The sequence below is a fragment of the Centrocercus urophasianus genome, unplaced genomic scaffold (genome assembly GCF_019232065.1).
Source record: "Centrocercus urophasianus isolate 14NV4802_14NV808 unplaced genomic scaffold, USGS_Curo_1.0 seq_16, whole genome shotgun sequence".
NCBI classification, from domain to species: domain Eukaryota; kingdom Metazoa; phylum Chordata; class Aves; order Galliformes; family Phasianidae; genus Centrocercus; species Centrocercus urophasianus.
The window spans coordinates 23,404,936-23,421,938 of record NW_024884711.1 but is presented as its reverse complement, the minus strand read 5'-3'; the positions used below and the strand labels follow the sequence as shown (position 1 = coordinate 23,421,938).

General features: G+C 40.2%; 1 protein-coding gene across 3 annotated transcripts in view; it reads left to right on the top strand.

Annotated features, from left to right (window-relative positions):
- The window catches only part of UMAD1 (UBAP1-MVB12-associated (UMA) domain containing 1), a 92,364-nt gene extending 76,599 nt beyond the window's left edge, over positions 1–15,765 (top strand). Inside the window, exons 4-6 of one of the 3 annotated variants that reach the window (XR_006168401.1) lie at positions 277–470; positions 765–931; positions 14,765–15,765. Coding sequence is in view for 1 of the 3 variants with exons in the window: in XM_042816458.1 (XP_042672392.1) it covers positions 277–470; positions 765–849 (279 nt within the window). In the remaining 2 variants the exon portion in view is untranslated. Of the gene's footprint in view, positions 1–276; positions 471–764; positions 1,416–8,609; positions 8,740–14,764 lie in introns of those variants that run through there. The other 2 variants (XR_006168402.1, XM_042816458.1) reach the window with 2 other exon arrangements.
- The last annotated feature ends 1,238 nt before the right edge of the window (positions 15,766–17,003 follow it).

The window sequence follows — 17,003 nt, the reverse complement described above, 5'->3', positions numbered from 1 at the left end:
TATTTAGAATTCTTTGTTGTAGGCCAGCACCCAGTCTTTTTTTCATCTGCTTCTTTCTCTAAATGTGTAGGAAGGTGTCCTTGTGAGCTCACACATCCTTCATGACACTCAGCTGCCAGTTGGCACCTGTACCTTGTCCTCATCATGGAGATATTTTAGCAGAAGTGTGTTTTAATCCCAGGTTTATTGACAGAAATGATGGATGGATGGGTAGGTAGATAAAATGATAATTCTTCAGCTTTCCCAGAAAAAAATTCTTTTGTCCTTTCCATTCAGATATCAGATACTTCATGTGGCTCTGCTGACTCCAATCCTGTCATTTTGCCGTATCTGCTGTCAATAACTCCATTACCAGATAGTCCATCTGAAGAAAAAGAAAGGATTCTGACATTCATCATATTATTATTACTATTTTATGACAAGTGGCAATACACAGAGATGAAGGTGCAATTTCCAGATCGGAGTCTCTGGTAGGTTCATGTGAACTATGTGCCTTTAAGAGCCATTCTCTCTCCTCATAATTACTTATTGTACAAAATGGCAGTTGGCAGCAATCAGGTTAAGTATTTAAATGTTTTCCATTTAACTGAAGGGATTACATTCACATTTCCAATTTAAAATGTTGTACCATCTTAACTACAAAACCTCCTACTGTGCTGTAAAGTATGTTTTAGAATATTGGTACTAAATTTGCATGAAAATCCTTGATTTCATGAACACAAAATAAAACATACTATTGCATTTTTCTCACCCCTTATATACAGGTATGTTCTCCAGCAGGAACCAAATGGTTTATTGTTTTCATTGCTGCCTTCCCTTTGCTCTCCATCTTCATCCCTCTCCCAGTGATGGATTTTAAGTGCTGAATGTGGAGAAAATCATCATAATGAAAGAACTGACAAAATCTGGTCAAGAGCAGTGATCCTTCTTGGTAAGGAGACATGTCTAAACACTGTTCACATCTTTTGTCTACACTTGCCTACCTTTCTTATTTTCCTTCCTTTTTTTTTTCTTTTTTTTTTTTTCTCCTCCAATTCTTAGCAGCTCAGCTATTTCCAAAACTGAAGCTCAGGGAAAAGGAATTCTGGTGACCTCTTCTTTGCAGTAGGACTAAAAATGGACAGGGAGAAAGTCTATTCATTCGTGATTGCTTTCCATGCTGCTTAACAACAAGCTGTGTGTGTGCCTGACGCCTGCCAAGCAGCCTGAGTGCGACTGGTGTGCTCTCATCAACAGGGCTCTCCCTACAGCTGTAGCTCATCTCTATTTTTAGACAACAGTGTCTCACCTTTCCTCTGCTGAGCAGACATTCATTGTGTTGTTTTCTGGGCCTTTTTCTGTGTGTTTCAACCATCCATCTGGTTAGGATGCTGAAGCCCCATGATGCTGATAGCCCCAGCAGGGCGGCACTATGAGCTGATGTGAGGGGATCTTGGGCACAGAATCACAGAACCATAGAATGGCTTGGGTTGAAAGGGACCTCAAAGATCATCTAGTTCCAATGCCCCTGTTTTGGGCCGGGTTGCCAACCACCTGATCAGACTGCCCAGGAACCCATCAAGCCTGGCCTTGAATGCCTCCAGTGATGGGGCATCCACAATTTCTCTGAGCGGCCTGTTCATGTGTCTCACCACCCTCTGGGTGCAGAATTTCTTTCTAACAGCTAACCTAAACCTTCCCTCTTTCAGTTTAAATCCATTCCCCCTTGTGCTATCACTATCATCTGTCTAAGTTTATAAACTCCCTTCAAGTACTGGAAGACTGCGATGAGATATCCCTGGGGCCCCAGGACTGGACTGAGTACTGCAGATGGGGCCTCACAAGAGCAGAGTAGAGGGACACAGTCACCTCCCTCTCCCTGCTGGCCACCCTTCCACAGATGCAGCCCAGGGTACCATTTGCCTTCCAGGCTGCAAGTACATACATCTGGCTCATGTCCAGACTTTCGTCCACCATAACCCTGCATCCCTGGGTGTCCCTTCCAAAGCTCACACTCAGCAGCAGTGGGAATGCTTTCACTTCGCTTGTGAGGAGCCATAAAAATGGGATTTGTTATGACAATTACATAAATATTACGTAGTCATTGCAAAAGAGGGATTCGTTGTAATCAGTTAATTCTTATCCTCTTGGTGCCAATCACATAACTATATTTTTGTTCTGGAATATCATTCCATCCCTTATATTTGTTCATTCTCTAGATTGACTAAAATACTACAGTAGATTGTGGTGAAATGGCTCCTGTTTCCCCACGCTGTGCCTTTCATACTGCTGGGGAGGCAGATTTCATATTCTGTGGAAGATTTCTTAAAGTATCATTCCCAGCTGAAAGGAAAAAAAAGCTCATCATGGAGTGAAACACAAAGCAGGTCATTGATGGGTTTGCATTACATAACATTGTTGAATAATATCAAAAAATCATTTCCACATTTCATATCCATTTTTTGACAAAGTGATTTTGAAAAGAAACTGGAAATATTAAAAATGTGGAAATACCACAGAAACATTGAAATAGGTAGTAATGAGATGAAAATCATTTTGTTTATCACCCCAATATACCAGATCAGTAAAGCATGGAAAACTTCAAATTTTGATGACTATTGGCTTTCCCAATGGAAACTACTGAGTAGAACTAACAAGTTGTTTATATAAAAGAAGGGAGGAGAATAAAAAAACCTCAGAACTTATCTTAATTTATCCAAAAGGAAAAGCAGCTAAAAGATTTGAAAGCTCCTCCAGAGTCGTGTTACTCATTGTCTGAGACAGCCTTCACATTACAGTTGCCACCTTTAGAGTTTCACGATGAGGGTTTTGTTCCTGGAAAAGGAACTGGGAGCATGGTTTGTGTTTTGTGCTTGGTGTATACGCTTTTAGGTCATTCCCCATTTGCACCACAAATGTAACACAGCCCAGTTGTATCTACTGAGACTTCTGGTTGAAAGCAGTACTTTCCACATCACAGACTTCAGATGAATCTTTACAGCCACCACTTTATTGAGCAGCTTTATATTTCTCCTCCAAACACAGTTATCTCCACCGATCCATATCATATCGAACAATCTGAAAATAATGTTATTAATGGGCAGGTATTCACCCACAGAATCACATTTTATTTTAGGCAATAATTATAAATTGAACATGTTGCTTGGATCTCACTTGCCTTTTACAAAAGGATATAGGGACTATGGATAATTTATAAACAAATAGTATTATATTATTGATCACTGATCTCCATGGTTACTGGGCTCCTCTGGTTTCATCGTGGCCTCTTTGTAATTAAGCATTGTTGCACATACGCTGTGCTGTGAGTTAGAATAGGCTGGAAACACACGAGTCATTATAACGGGCAAAGAGGGAGATTTCCTTTGTTTTGCACCATGGCACAACTGGCAAAGCCCTTTTGTATGTACGTGTGGAACTGGCTGCCCTCGAGTCAGAGCATGTGGGAGCAGGTTGGGGGTCATTGGGTGAGATCTTCATCTGGGGCCATAGCATCAGTGCAGGATTTGGGCACTCACTGCCTGCTGTCATAACAGCACCCAAGGCACGGCTCGAGAGTCACTCTGTTCCAATGGGATTTAAAGTAGTGATGAGTACTCAGGTTTGTGCCGTTCATTCTTTAAATCCATATTTTTTATTCCTTGTTGACCCAAACAATCAGTGGAAGTATCCTTTCTTAGAAAGCATTGCAAAAATATGTACATATGAAAAATTCATAGAAAAAAAAATAAAAATCAACCTTTCCCTCCATCTCTGTTCTTCATTGAGAGTAGTCTCAAATAGTTCTTGGAGCAACAGACTGTTCAAGTTGAAAACAAACTTTGGTGAGGCTTACCTTTTTGACAAACATGTTTTGAATACTCTTCTGCGTCACCTCTGAGCTGACCCGAGGCAGGTTTGTCCTCTCTAGATGCCTCAGCTCTGATACTGAAATACTTTAAAATGCAAATAGGAAACAATAGAGGAAGCATTTGCATCTTGAAATAACTTTTTTAAAGCCCTTCTTTCAGTCTCCATGCACCGATTATTCATTTCCTTCTCCCTATCAGACAAATTTCAGTTTCCCCATTTCTGGGTTTGATTTCCCCCAGCTCCATCTCTGCAGAGCGCCCTCCTGCTGTTCCCCACGCTGTGGATATCTGTGTTCCCATCTGATGCAGAGGCTCTGAGGGATGTGGTCATCTTTACTGCAGCAGCCACCATGGGGCTCACTCACTGCTCCTTCTCCTTTCATCTTCGTGAATATCTAATCTGTAACACACTGCTTATCATCCTCATCAATATCTTCATATTCTGCAGACTCTCTCTTCTCTTTTTAGATTTTAAAGCCCTTATTTGGCCAAGGAATCCTTCCCAAATAAAGCATATTGATAATATTTACTTGCTCTACAATAGGACCAGTTTCAAATATGCAGCTTTTGGCATCTAACATATTTCCAGGGCTCCCAGGGGAATGGGCACTCGTAACGAGTAGCAGATATTAAAAACAAAATGGGTCTCACCAAGAGTTTTTTTCAGGACACTTTTCCACACAATCCATTTCCTAAACAAAAGGGTTTCAATACACAAAAAACATAAGACTATTACACCAAGATGCTTAGGTGCTGTTGTAGTCACAGAGGGACCATAACCAACAAAGAAATCTACTTTTAAAACACCAAGACGAGTCTATAGAAAGCAAAACATTCCGAGTATGGATTTATGGATGCTTTTGCCTAGATTAAATCCCAGCGGATGAGATCAGGAGTCAGTCCAGAGCTGTATTTAGAAGCCACTTTCATAAAAACCAATGAAGCAATGATATAATTCTATCCATGTTTCTACTCAAGAGCCTCAACCCGACATACAAACATCTAATTTCCCTAAATTTTACCATCTCCAAAAAACCCCCACAAAATTGCAAAAAGAAGCGAGCCCAAACAGGCCCATCACTAAGGACGGAAAATAGGGATTTGCAAACAGTGGAATCTGTGGAAAGTTACCATGGGCAGTATGTATTAAAAATGGTAAAAAAAAAAAGAAAAGAAAAAAAAAGACAAAAAAAAAAAAAAGACTTCAGGAACCAGAGAGATAGTTTGGTCTTTACCACTTTCTAAATAAGAATAATAAATGGCAAAATATGCAAGGCTGGATTGTGTTAGAGAATTCCCATAAATTATATACTACAGAGTTGGACATTAAACTGTTAATACAAGAACGCTTTGGAGCATGGGTTTCCAATTTCTACTGTATGAATTTTTGTCAACACAGCTTCCTGTGGTCAGATGACTTATTCGGTCAGTGCTGGTCTTTTCTCCCCCAAAAATACTGAACTGAATTTTAATGTCAGGCAGAAACTCACACGCTGGTGTTCTGCTGAAAGGCTGCACTATAGAGCATTTGAGCGTTTTGCTTCTGAGCATACCTTTGTGATTTCTTACCTTATTTATCCTTGTGATCGCCCCACATTTTGTCACCAAAGATGTAGCCATGTAAGCCTTTAATTAAACACGTCAGCAGTCATGGAACAATTAAAGTTTTTCATCAGAGACACTTGGTCTGCAGGGATGAGGAGTGGCACAGTAAGTGTGCTGTGTGCCAGCGCTTTATTTACAGAGGCCACGCTGAAAAAAACCAAGATCAAATCAATAGCAGTTTGCCTAAAGAAGGAGCTTTAATGCCTCATGGATTGAGACACTAAAGTCTTCTTCTTGCCTATTACTCTTAATACACAGCCACTGTCATGGGGCTTAATCAGAATTCATGGAGCCGCTAAACCAGGGGAAGATTATTGATCTTATTAAAGATGTAAGAGCACTGGTCTGAGAAGACAGGGCCTCCAGAGAAGGGCTCTGCCTCATTCTGCCTGCCTGGGGCTTCAGCACTGCCAGGACCCAGAGGCATTTTTCTTCTGTAGATAAGAATCTCAGAAGCCTGGGCACAACTGCCCCACACTGAGCATCTAAATCTCCTCACCTGTAGTTATGAACATGCTTTCCTGACCTTCACCAACAGTATTTTCATTAACTTTGAGGACTAGGTTCCTTCTGCTGTTAATCCTATGCGATGCCCCTGAAAACAAAAGAGCAGCATAGATGTACCTGGATGGGAATTCAAAAATTGCAGATTACAAAAATGTTACTGATGGCCTAATGTGATTACTGCTTCAATCACACTGCTAGCACACAGAGAAATAACCCAGGTGTACCTCTGTGTCCTACCTGTGTGGCTTCTGTTGTTGTTGTTGCTTTTAATTTCCTGTACAAGCTCTGTTTAGTGTGCAAATTGCTTGCTATGTTTATAGAAAATATTGAGTGATAGCAGTGGAACAGTGCTAATGAGTTTTAGATCAGTAGCCAAACTGAAAAAATTAAACTAAAATTCGTTTAGACTGACCCACAATAAATGTTTTCCATTTTTCTCGATGTAAACAAAATGTGGGAAAGCTGTTCAGGGAACTGTTGAGTTCCTGAACTACTGATTGATCACCTGAGGCAAGGACTGAGTCAGCCACATGAGCACAGGTGAAGGCAATTCATCTGTATGACTCCTAGACCCCATTTAAGAGCTGACTGCCACAGGGGAAGATTTTCTTTCAGGAGGTCTCTCCCTTTGGAGTTTTTTTTACTGCAAGCCTAGGATATGGGTAAGCATTTCATTTTTGATTGTCTCTTTTCACCATGATAATCTTTCTAACTATAAACCTGTAAGATACCATTTTAACCGTGCTACTCTGAATTGTACATTTATTAATTGTACAGCTGCAATTTGAGTATGTTTTTCCATTGGATGGGAAGTTAGATGTCTTACTTATGGGCTTGGCTCACAGAAACCTGGAGTCATGGGTTGCTGCTGCTGAGCAGCTGCATAGTTATCATGTAGTGAGGTACAAGAATCTGGGGTGAATTCCTCTCTAGCCCATGGAAGAACTGGAGAAGTTTTGGACAGCTTCCCCAGTCTTGATGGGCAGGAGGGAGACAGTGTGTCCAGTAGTTTCTATACAAAGCAATAAACATCAGCTCCAACCCCTTGCCTGTGCTGATCTCCTTGTGGTTTCCTCAGGCTCCTCCCAGCCTTCCTCTGCAAGGCTCTGGGCAGTGACTGATGGCACACCAGTACCGTGGCTGGGGAGCCCATCCAGGACAAACATGGCAATTAGAAGGTTAATTTAGATATTAAATTAAGAATCTTAATTCCTGCAGTTCCACAAAGAGTGCAGTCTTGAATACACATCTCTCATGTTCTACATCAATCAATTGCCAAGTACTGTAGACTTTCCTTTTCCTCCAGCCTTTCCTTTTCTTCCAGCTTTATCTATCTGAGGGAAAAGGTCAGAAGAAACACGGGCAGATCTGCTCCAGATTAAACCCAGTTAACTAAACCTGGTTGTTCTGATAATTACTGCAGTCATCTGAAGCATTCACCCAGATTCGAGCTGAATGTCACAGCAATGTTCTTGCAGCACACCTGTGCAGGCAGGATCTTCAGGCTAAGCTGGAATTAGTTTTATCTTTCCACAGCAGGTGAAAATTAAATCTTAAAACCAGAAAGGAGTAACATGAGTTTCTTGGGTAGCAACCACTCTTTGGATAATAGGTGACATGCATGATGTCAGAGCTACTGCCAGATGTGGGAAAGACATTTTGGGTTCATTCCCATTGCTGAGTGCTAGGTGTGAGGAAGGGTCTGTGGGCTCTTTGCACAAAGGGTCCCTTTTGCTGCATGGCACTCCATCATGCTCCTTCCTTGCATGAACCTAACTGCTGCTGCCAGTGATGTTTGTCTCAGAAGCCATGGTTCAGCAGAGCTGTTCAGTCCCACTGTGCCATTCAGGTAGTTGTGCAGTTCATCTACCGCTTGTACGCTTTGTACAAACCTAGATAGGTTTTCTGAAAATTCTGTTATGTGATCACTGCATTCTCTCTGAAGGCATGTGAATTTGTAACGGTGTACTTCTATAATAAGTGCTTTACTTCTACAGATTTAGGTTTTCTTGTTCTGCTGAATCCTTTAATTAAAGCGCACCTAGGAAAGCTGGGATGTCAGCAGATGGTGTTTGTTGGAAGTGCTGCTGTGTGCTCATGAGTATGCTGCAGAGCTTGAGAGACAACGGTGCATTTCAGACAAGCCTAAATGTCTTCTAACTACTTGCTCTGTACTTTAATTTATGCTTCTTTCTGAACATGTTAAATTTTAGTTTATACGTAGGCTCATCCCTGTGCTTTTGTACCAAGTGTGCAAGCCACTGAGGCAAATGATGCACTCACTATAAGCTATAATTTAAAGGCAGGTGGGAAGTGCTTGAAATGCGTGTATCTTTGTAAGTTATTCCTAAAATGCTATTATTACCTGCAGTCTCTTTAGTTTCTGAACTAAATGTCCTTTCTTCCTCCCTAAGCCTTTTATCTGCTTTGAGAAAAAAAAAAAAAAAAAGAAAAAAAAAAAAAAGACAAATGGAGAGAGGATTTGTTTCAGATCTGGATCTTTGGGAAGCTTTAGCAGCCATTCATCTGCAGATGACCATTTTCAGTGAATTGTGGCTATGCTTGGCTTTCAAGAATCAAAGCTGAGTAATGCAGAAGAGACACCAGCAAAAACCAAGCTACTGATTTTCCATTTTTTCTTAACTGCAGGAATATCCATGTTTTCTGTTTAGCCTGGTGCTGAGATCAAAGGATCCAAATGGCTGTACGAGTGTGCTACAGCTTCTGGATAAATTACTGAAAATGTAAAAGCTAAACTGATGTGACCCTTGTTTTCATCAATCTTATATTTAATCTTTATATAGTGGCTTGTGTAGAAGGTTCTTGCACCTCTATCCTTGATACAAAGATAGCACCAATTAAAATTCTGCACTTGCATATAATAAAGTGTGATATTGGTTGTTGAGCATTAGTGAACCTGTATATATGCAAAATGGCTATAAAACATTGAAATTTAAATTTAATAAACATAGGAAATTGTAAATGAGAATTCTCATTTGGGAAGTTAACCACTTGAAAGAGGAAAAGCTGTTTTACCTGGTAACTTGCATGGATGGAATATTCCAGCTTTTGGAAACACAGTGTAGATAAATTGAGCTCCTACATCTTTTCTTCTCCCATGTGCCTAATCACTGGCGCTGCAAAAATTAAGCTGCAAGAATTCTGATTTATACACATGCAAGAATAATAAAGCAGATCTACAAATGATGTTTAAATACCCACTAATGGGCTATCTATCAGATTGATATCAAGGAATAGAGAAAAGCCTGGGAGCTGGGAAAACAGCAACAGCAGGAGTAGACTTCTACATGCATAAAATACGGGAATAAGAATTGTTGGGTTTTTAAAATATTTGTAGTATCTGTTAATGTATACCATGGAGTAACATCTTTGAAATCTGCCATCAACTTCACACCTCTGCCATCATCTTATCTGTGTTACCAGTTCTTGTTTTTCAAGAGAGGATCTTAGCAACAAATTTGTGTTCTTTTTTCCTTTCAACCACTCTCCCACTTTTCCCTGTCTTGGCAGTTCTTACCATGTTTTCATTTCACTCCTCCTCTGTATCAGTAACAGAATATTTTTCTATTTGCCATTTTCCCTTGTTCTTCACTTTCCTTTGTGGTGATCCCAGCATACATAGAAAGATGTCTGTTCCACCCATATTTTTGAAATACACTTAATTTCATTTTTGCTTTGCGATTTTTTTTTTCTTCCCCTTGAATGTAACTTCTCAAATAGAGTAATGCACTGCCTGCAGCAATCACCTCAGATGGCTTCTTGCCAACTTCACCTTTTCTCAAGTCATCTTCAGTTTCTACTATGTGTGCTCCACTCGGCTGTTCTGAGGTCACTATTGATGATGTGAACAAATCTCAGGACTTCTTGCCTGCAGCATTATTGATCCTACTGTAACTCTGAAATCTTGTCCTGTTTTAATGGAATCTTTTCTTGTTTTCTTTTCCAAATCATTGCAACTTCTTTAATCTTTCTTTCAGCAATGGATCTCCAGCCAAGGTTTCTCTTTCAAAAAAAATCTCACCAGGCTCTATTTTACCTCCATTCACCGATTTGTGCGTTTTCTCAGGTGATTTCTTCTGATTACATTAACTCAACTGTCACCTCTACAATACAAATCCTTGCTTTTCATTACACACACCTGGTTCCCCTTGAGATGGAAATGTTGAAGTCAAGATAACGTTCCTGAATTCTTGCTATGATTTTATCAGCCTATTTTTGTATCCTTTCCTGGCATTCCTCTCTCCTGTGACTCTGAATACAAATGGGAGCCATATGAATTAGGGCCCTCCGTTGGGCACCTGTTTGTAATCTTATCTTGTATTTCACTATGCAGTTCTTTGTTCTGAGCTGGCTATGCCATTTTCAGTTGCCCATGCATCCTCTCAGAAAGTGCTGCCATTCACTTTTTTCACGTTTTCTTCTTGCAAACTATACTCAAAACACACTGTTAAAAAAACAAACAAACTAACTAACTTCTCAGCTTTCCTACAAAGTTATCTCAAATCCTACCACTTTCATGAAGCGTTCAGGAAAACAAGAATTGGTATTGTCCTGGGGCAATTTCAGTGGGGTATGTATTCTTTAACTTGTAGCTTTATAAATATGCTTCGTGATACATTTTTGCCTATAGAAATCTAGTCTGTACTGAATATATACTCAACTTCATTCTTGCTTCCTTCTTTTTTTACTTCAGTTTCTCTTATAAATATAACCTCCTTTGCCTTAAGAACTGTGCTTTTGGGTGTGTAGAACCATCAGAAAACCCTATAATACAACATAATAATAATTTTTTTTTTTAGCTGTACTCACAAGACATCATAAGATTTCCCCAAACACCTCATTTTCTCAGACACCTGTAGCAGCATACGCAAGAGTCAGCACTAAATGATGTAGTGGTAAAAAGTGAATTAAATTAAAACGTGATAATTTGAGGCATTAACACAGTGTGGCGTGCCAGCTCATCTCATTGCATTGAAATAATATGAAAATGTAGTGAGAAAAGAAAATGTGTGCAGTATTGCACAGTTTGGTCCAGTCAATCCGATCAGGTGTTCACCCTGATTCTCAAGATACTGAGACAGGCAGATTCACACTGCTGCCAGCTAGAGCTCTGTGTATCACGAGAGTAAAAGGATATGGAGGAGCACTTAAGTTCTGTGTGTTTGTTACGGTGCCAGACATAGTAGTTTCATGATTAATCACTTGGTCACCCAGTGACAGTATGCTATGACAGTAAACAGGAAAAAGAGTTCAATTCCAGAAGGCTGGGGAATATTTTAAATTCAGTTTCTTAAAGGTGTGACAATCCCAGCCAGGTCGTGCCAGAATCAGCCTGTTCTAATTTTGTGTAAAACCAGTAACACAAGCCCACTGAATTGCATAATTTATAAATCACTTCAAGAGAGTTTGGTGTGAAAGGTGATATGAAAGTGGAGGTTGTTAGCCACCGCTGCAGCTGGCTGAGTGTCTTGTTTATTCTCTAGCCATATTCTGCGTCAGGAGCCTGTACCACAACTAATTAGCCATAATGCTTTATAATTGTATAAACAGAATATATAATAGATCTGTATGATATATAATTAATTTTGCCCTTAAGGAAAGCTTTTGGAAGTCAAACCATGAGCTTTTTGAGAATTGCCTCTTTATGCTCTCGCTGACAAGGCATATATCTCTGCTGGCAGAGCTCAGGGAACCTTCCAGAAAACAATTTCATTAGGCATGACCAGGTGTTTTTTTGCAGGAGTGAGTGCTTGCAGACACAACTCTGGCACTGAGGTGGCTGCAGCTGTGGCTGTGCCTGCCTTCGTGCAGCCAGCACTGAGAAGTGGGGCTTTTGTGCAGTGGTCAGTTTAAAAAAAAAAAAAAAGCTAACCTATGGTTGTCACAGAGGTGCTACTTATTTAGGCTTGTGTTTTGTTGTCCTTATTAGATTATTTTTCCGTGTGTGCGTGTGTATGTAGTAAATTCCAGGTTTAACTCCATTATTGCTATTGCAAATACTACCTCAGAAGCCCCAATTTTTTTTTTTCCCTGGATTATAATGCATAAGTAAGAACAACCCAGTATAGTTGGAAAAATCACTGCTCTGATAGACTTGCTTATCTTTGCCACTGGGGGAAAAAAAAAAAAGACATGAAAGACTTCAGGAGCTTCAGGAGTCCTGTTGGATCAGACCTGATCCAACTGTAAGTTTCCTTAAAGTGACACAGCAGGCAGCATCCATCTCTAAGACGTGCTCAAGCAGAGGAGCAAAGTACCATGTCACCTAGATGTGGGGACCAGGGCTGTGTGAAGACAAGGCTGCAGCTGGCAGCAGTATTCTAATAGAGCTGAGCTAGTCTGCTGAGAGATTTCATCAGTCCTTGTGTTCAGCCAAAGCTTCTCATTGCGAGATGCTGATCAGAGCCAGCCCAAGGTGGGGAGCTCCTGTCTGCCTGGTACTCTGCTGACATTTGATCAGAGACAGCTTCACATCACACTCCATAGGAATGATAATCACACCCTTCCTGAGGCCTGACATGCCATGGGCAGTGTTATCTTTGCAAGGCTTTCTAGATCCTTCTCACTGATAAAGTTTCTGTACCTGAGAAGTATTTGGCAGAGCTGTCCTCATGCACACAAACAGAGGAGTTGACTCTTAACCTCAGACGCTTGGGATGGGAGTAGTCTGTGTCAGTTTGCATGCCCTCCAAAGCAACTCAACAGGTCATTTACGTTCCCCTTTTCCTGGGGAGCTTTGAGGTGGATTTATTAATTGGGTTCCAAATCTTTTGAGGTAGCTATTTTTGAGGTAACAAGATTTTTCTTTCTTTCATTGCTTTCCCACCCAAATCCGTGTCTGAATTTAGAGCTGCCTTCCATTCCTTTGGGAGCTAGGAGTTCACAGAATAAATCTTTTTCCTTCTCCCTTCCAAAATTGAGAGATAGCTTCTGTCATCTGTTGTAAACAACTTCATTTCTTACTCCCTTTCTCTGCACTTCATATGATGAATTATCACTCACCGCTCTTCACACAGATACATTTGTTGTTTACCACTACCTCTCACATACCAGAGACATTTCATTTGCTGGAAGAGCCAAAGCTGTAACTCAGTAGTGTAAGAGGAGGTCTTCCCCTTGAGATGTTTCATGCTGGGCTTACAATCACTGAACAAGTACATCAGACATTTCAGTTTCTGCATGATGACAGGGATTTCAACTGCTAATCTGAATGTAGTGGTTACATTCCCACCTGTGTCACAGTGCTTACACTGTATTTCAAGTATCAGGGACCTTACGTGTGCCTATGTGGCTGGCCAGCCCAAGTTTCCACATGACAATCCTGGAAAGAACTTCTGAAAGTAATATGTGGGCTTTTTTGTCAATTAAAGATATTAAGAATCTGAAGGAAATATCCAGATGCACATCATTGGGACAGTCCTGATTTCTCAAAGGAAAAAGCCCTCTTTCCGGGCAAATAACACATATAAATAGGTTTACCAATTAATGCTTTTATTTCCAAGAACTCATAAAATCTCAGATTGCTCTTGAGAGTAATAAATACTTCAATAATGCTGTTCTTGATTACAGGCAAGAGTGTAACAGCTCTGATTGGTGGTGATGTCATAATTATGTTTGATTACAGGCATGTTCCTATTGTACTGATGCAGAGGGGTTATTTGTTTCCTTCTATCAGTGTCCTGGATTCCACTGGAGACCAAGAGCACACTTTGGCAGCACGCACAGCTTACAAAGCTACTCTCCTCAGAGCCTTGTCACTAAGGCACAGCTATTAATAGCTGGGCCAGCAAAACTTTACAGAATTGTGATTAAAGCTCCATGTAATTACATCAGTGGAGGCCACTTTCTAAAGGAATCCTGAATTTGAGCAACTCTTGAGGGCTCTGTCTTTCATATAAAGTTTTACTTCACTCACAGTATGAGAGCTAAAGTTACTCGTATCTTATTACCATTACAACAAGAATCACCATGACAAATTAGAAATAAAGAAAAACTATATCCATAATATTGTCCCCACTTCCTACTACTACAGAGCTGAAAAAAGGAAAAGCTGTTAAGCCAATTAGCCCTCTCTCTGTCAACGAGCAACATCAACAGAAAAATCATGCCTTGCAGTTTATTCTCTGGTGCTTTGTTTATTTGGTATTAAATGACTCATGGAATATGGTTTCCACCTCTCCCCTAGGGAGATTATCCCAGCTGCTGAAACTTACTAGCGGTTCCCTTTCTTTTGTCTCACTTTTAATGATCCCTAAGTTTTTCATTCTATTTTAGGTTGGGATGTAAAAGCTACAAGGGAAAGCCTGTTTTTATAAGCAGTTAAGGCTGTGACAGAAATGCATAAACCCAAGGAAACGTGCAGTCAAAAAAGAAGCACGTTGTTTGTTTCACTGAACGATGCCATCTCCGTGGCACATGTATGTTTCCTTGTTCTTACAGGTTGTTCCAGAGAGTTATGTAAATGTGCATTTATTGTAAATTAGCATTTGGCTAATTGTTAAAGCTTGTTCTGTAGATTTTATGTCACACCAACAACCCACATTTGCAATTAAGTATTTGCTCCACAGGCAAACATGTTGCTTTCCTAGAATTATTATTTACAGCATTTTGTCTCAGTACTGTGACTCTGATCTGACCCCATAACCTGCTGTATGCACAGAGTATCTCAAAGTGGAACGTATTTATTAAGGGTATGTAGCCTTAGCAAAGCAAAATCTATTTAAAAAAAAAAAAAAAAAAAAAAAAAAGGTTGTGATACATTTTATTCTTGCTCTTCTTACCAGAATGCAGTATTTACTTGACAAGAGAATATTTTCCTGCTTTGAAGATGTAGTGACAGCATCTTCATTTCCCAGCCGTGGTTTTGCAGTACACCGTGTCACTTCATAGCATTCCAGCTGGCTGTGGAGGAATGGTAAGGGGCTTTCCAAAGAAAATTCTGTGCTGCTTGTTGTAAGATGGTGGTGAACAAGGCTTTGTTGGTGAGAAAATGAAAGGAGGATAGACAGGTAGAAGAAATCCAGAGGGCAGAGCTGCAGGCCAGAGGCAGCCCAGCTTCTCAAGGTGTACAGTCTGACATTCTTGACTTGTGCATTATGTGTACCAATGGACAGAAAGAAAGCCTTAAAAATAAATCAGGAAGAAGGATTGGTGATTTTAGCTGTGAGTTGAATGTCAGCCTTTGTGTTAAACTAAATGCTCAAGGAATACATAATTCAGAATTCCCCAGTGGTTGTCCTGTTTTCCTGTAGATGAGAAGAGGATGCAGCCAGCAGGTCTGATTCCAGATGAGATAAAATGTTGTTGTAACAAAAATAATGGTTAATGAGCACATTCTCGTTTAAGTGAGTTATCCACTACCACAAAGAAAAAACAAAAATGCTTCTGGCAGCCAGGAAGGAAAAGCATTACCCAAAATGGTTTTCGATATTCTTAAGGAAAAATCGTATGGTTCTTATTTGATAGTTTCTCTGTTTCTTCATTATGCAATCCTTACTCACAGCAAAACTCTAATGTGCTGAATGAAACACAGTAACAAATAGCATTTGACTAAACAGACAGCACCGTAATACCTGCTTGTTGAAATCTGACATGAAACTTAATTCTAAAATATTCTAATTTGTGAGTATGCGTAAGTACTAATTTGACTCAGTATAAATACTCTGTAAGTATTTAGGATAGACATGAATCAAGACTATAAGGAAAGGAAAACTACCACTTGTCCAAGTGTTTGGCTCTAGATGGGACAATGAGCAATACAGCATGAGATTCTGCTGCTCATCTTATGGCTCCATACAGCACCAACTGCCTGGCCCTCCTACCCCTTTCCAAAACATTTTCTGCTTCTTTTTTCTTCTTCTTCTTCTTTTAGAGGAATCTTTTTAAGGCAAAACAAGCCAGAAGACAAACCAACACCCACAGCCTGATAGATTTTTTCTAGGAAAACTCGCAACTCCTGGTCTGGCAGCACCAGAGGCTTCATCCCCTTCCTGCCTGAGGAGCCTCAAGTGCAATTTTTGGAGACAAAGTTTCATCGTTGAAGGGCTGCACCTTGGCTTGTTCTAGTACTCTGCCACAGCTGATTTTACATCCAGACTGCCACTTGGATACAAACGCTTCATCTTATTATTTTTCTCATTCCAAATGCAATTATCCCAAATGTAAGCTCACTAGAAATAAGTCATTGGTTGTAGGTTGTAATATAAAATAAGGTTGTAGTGAATGGATCAGAAGATATGCAAAAACAAATGCACAATTTTTTTGTTGCTATTTTGTGTTAGACATTGCATGAAAACCTCAGAGGCAGTCAGGAAAGACTTGTTTCTAAGTCGAGTGGGCAATGGCAACAAAGAAAACGTAGATAGAGGAAGATAAAAGAGATATAAAAGCACTGAAGCTATCAGGCTGATACACTTAGAGCAGAGTATTGATGTTCTCAGACCCACGTAAGTGCCTCAAAACAAAAGATACATCCAGACTTGAAGAGTTTTTCCTCTTCAAAAACTTCAGGTAAGAGCAAACTAACAAGGATTAGGAATGCACAGTGCCTAATGACTGCCCAAACCTCTTTGGTTTCCATGGCTCATGGCACTTCAGTAAGTCTATTTCTGCCCCAGAGAGATGAACCCATTAATTGATAACAGTAGGATACACTTGTGCAGCTCTGCTCCATGCTTGCCTGCAGCTGCCCTGATCTTTGAGTTTGTTCTCTTGTTTCCATGCTCTTGCTTTAATGTATAATTTCCACTGCATTCAGGATGCCTCTCCCAACCATGCTAAGAATGCCGGTGACTCCCAAAAGGCCTTAAATTTCTGAACTTCCCATTACTTCCAATGTGAACTCCCTAAGTGCATGGGGATGTGAAGCAAGAAACACTTATGTAGCTTTTGAAAAGGTGTCCCAAGGTATTTAAGGCAAATGTGGATTTTTGAAAAATACGTAGACTCCAATAGGAGCTCAGTTTTTGCTCCACTCTCCCTGTCATGCCTTCCCCTGATTGTTACAAAGCAATGGTTTTCCCT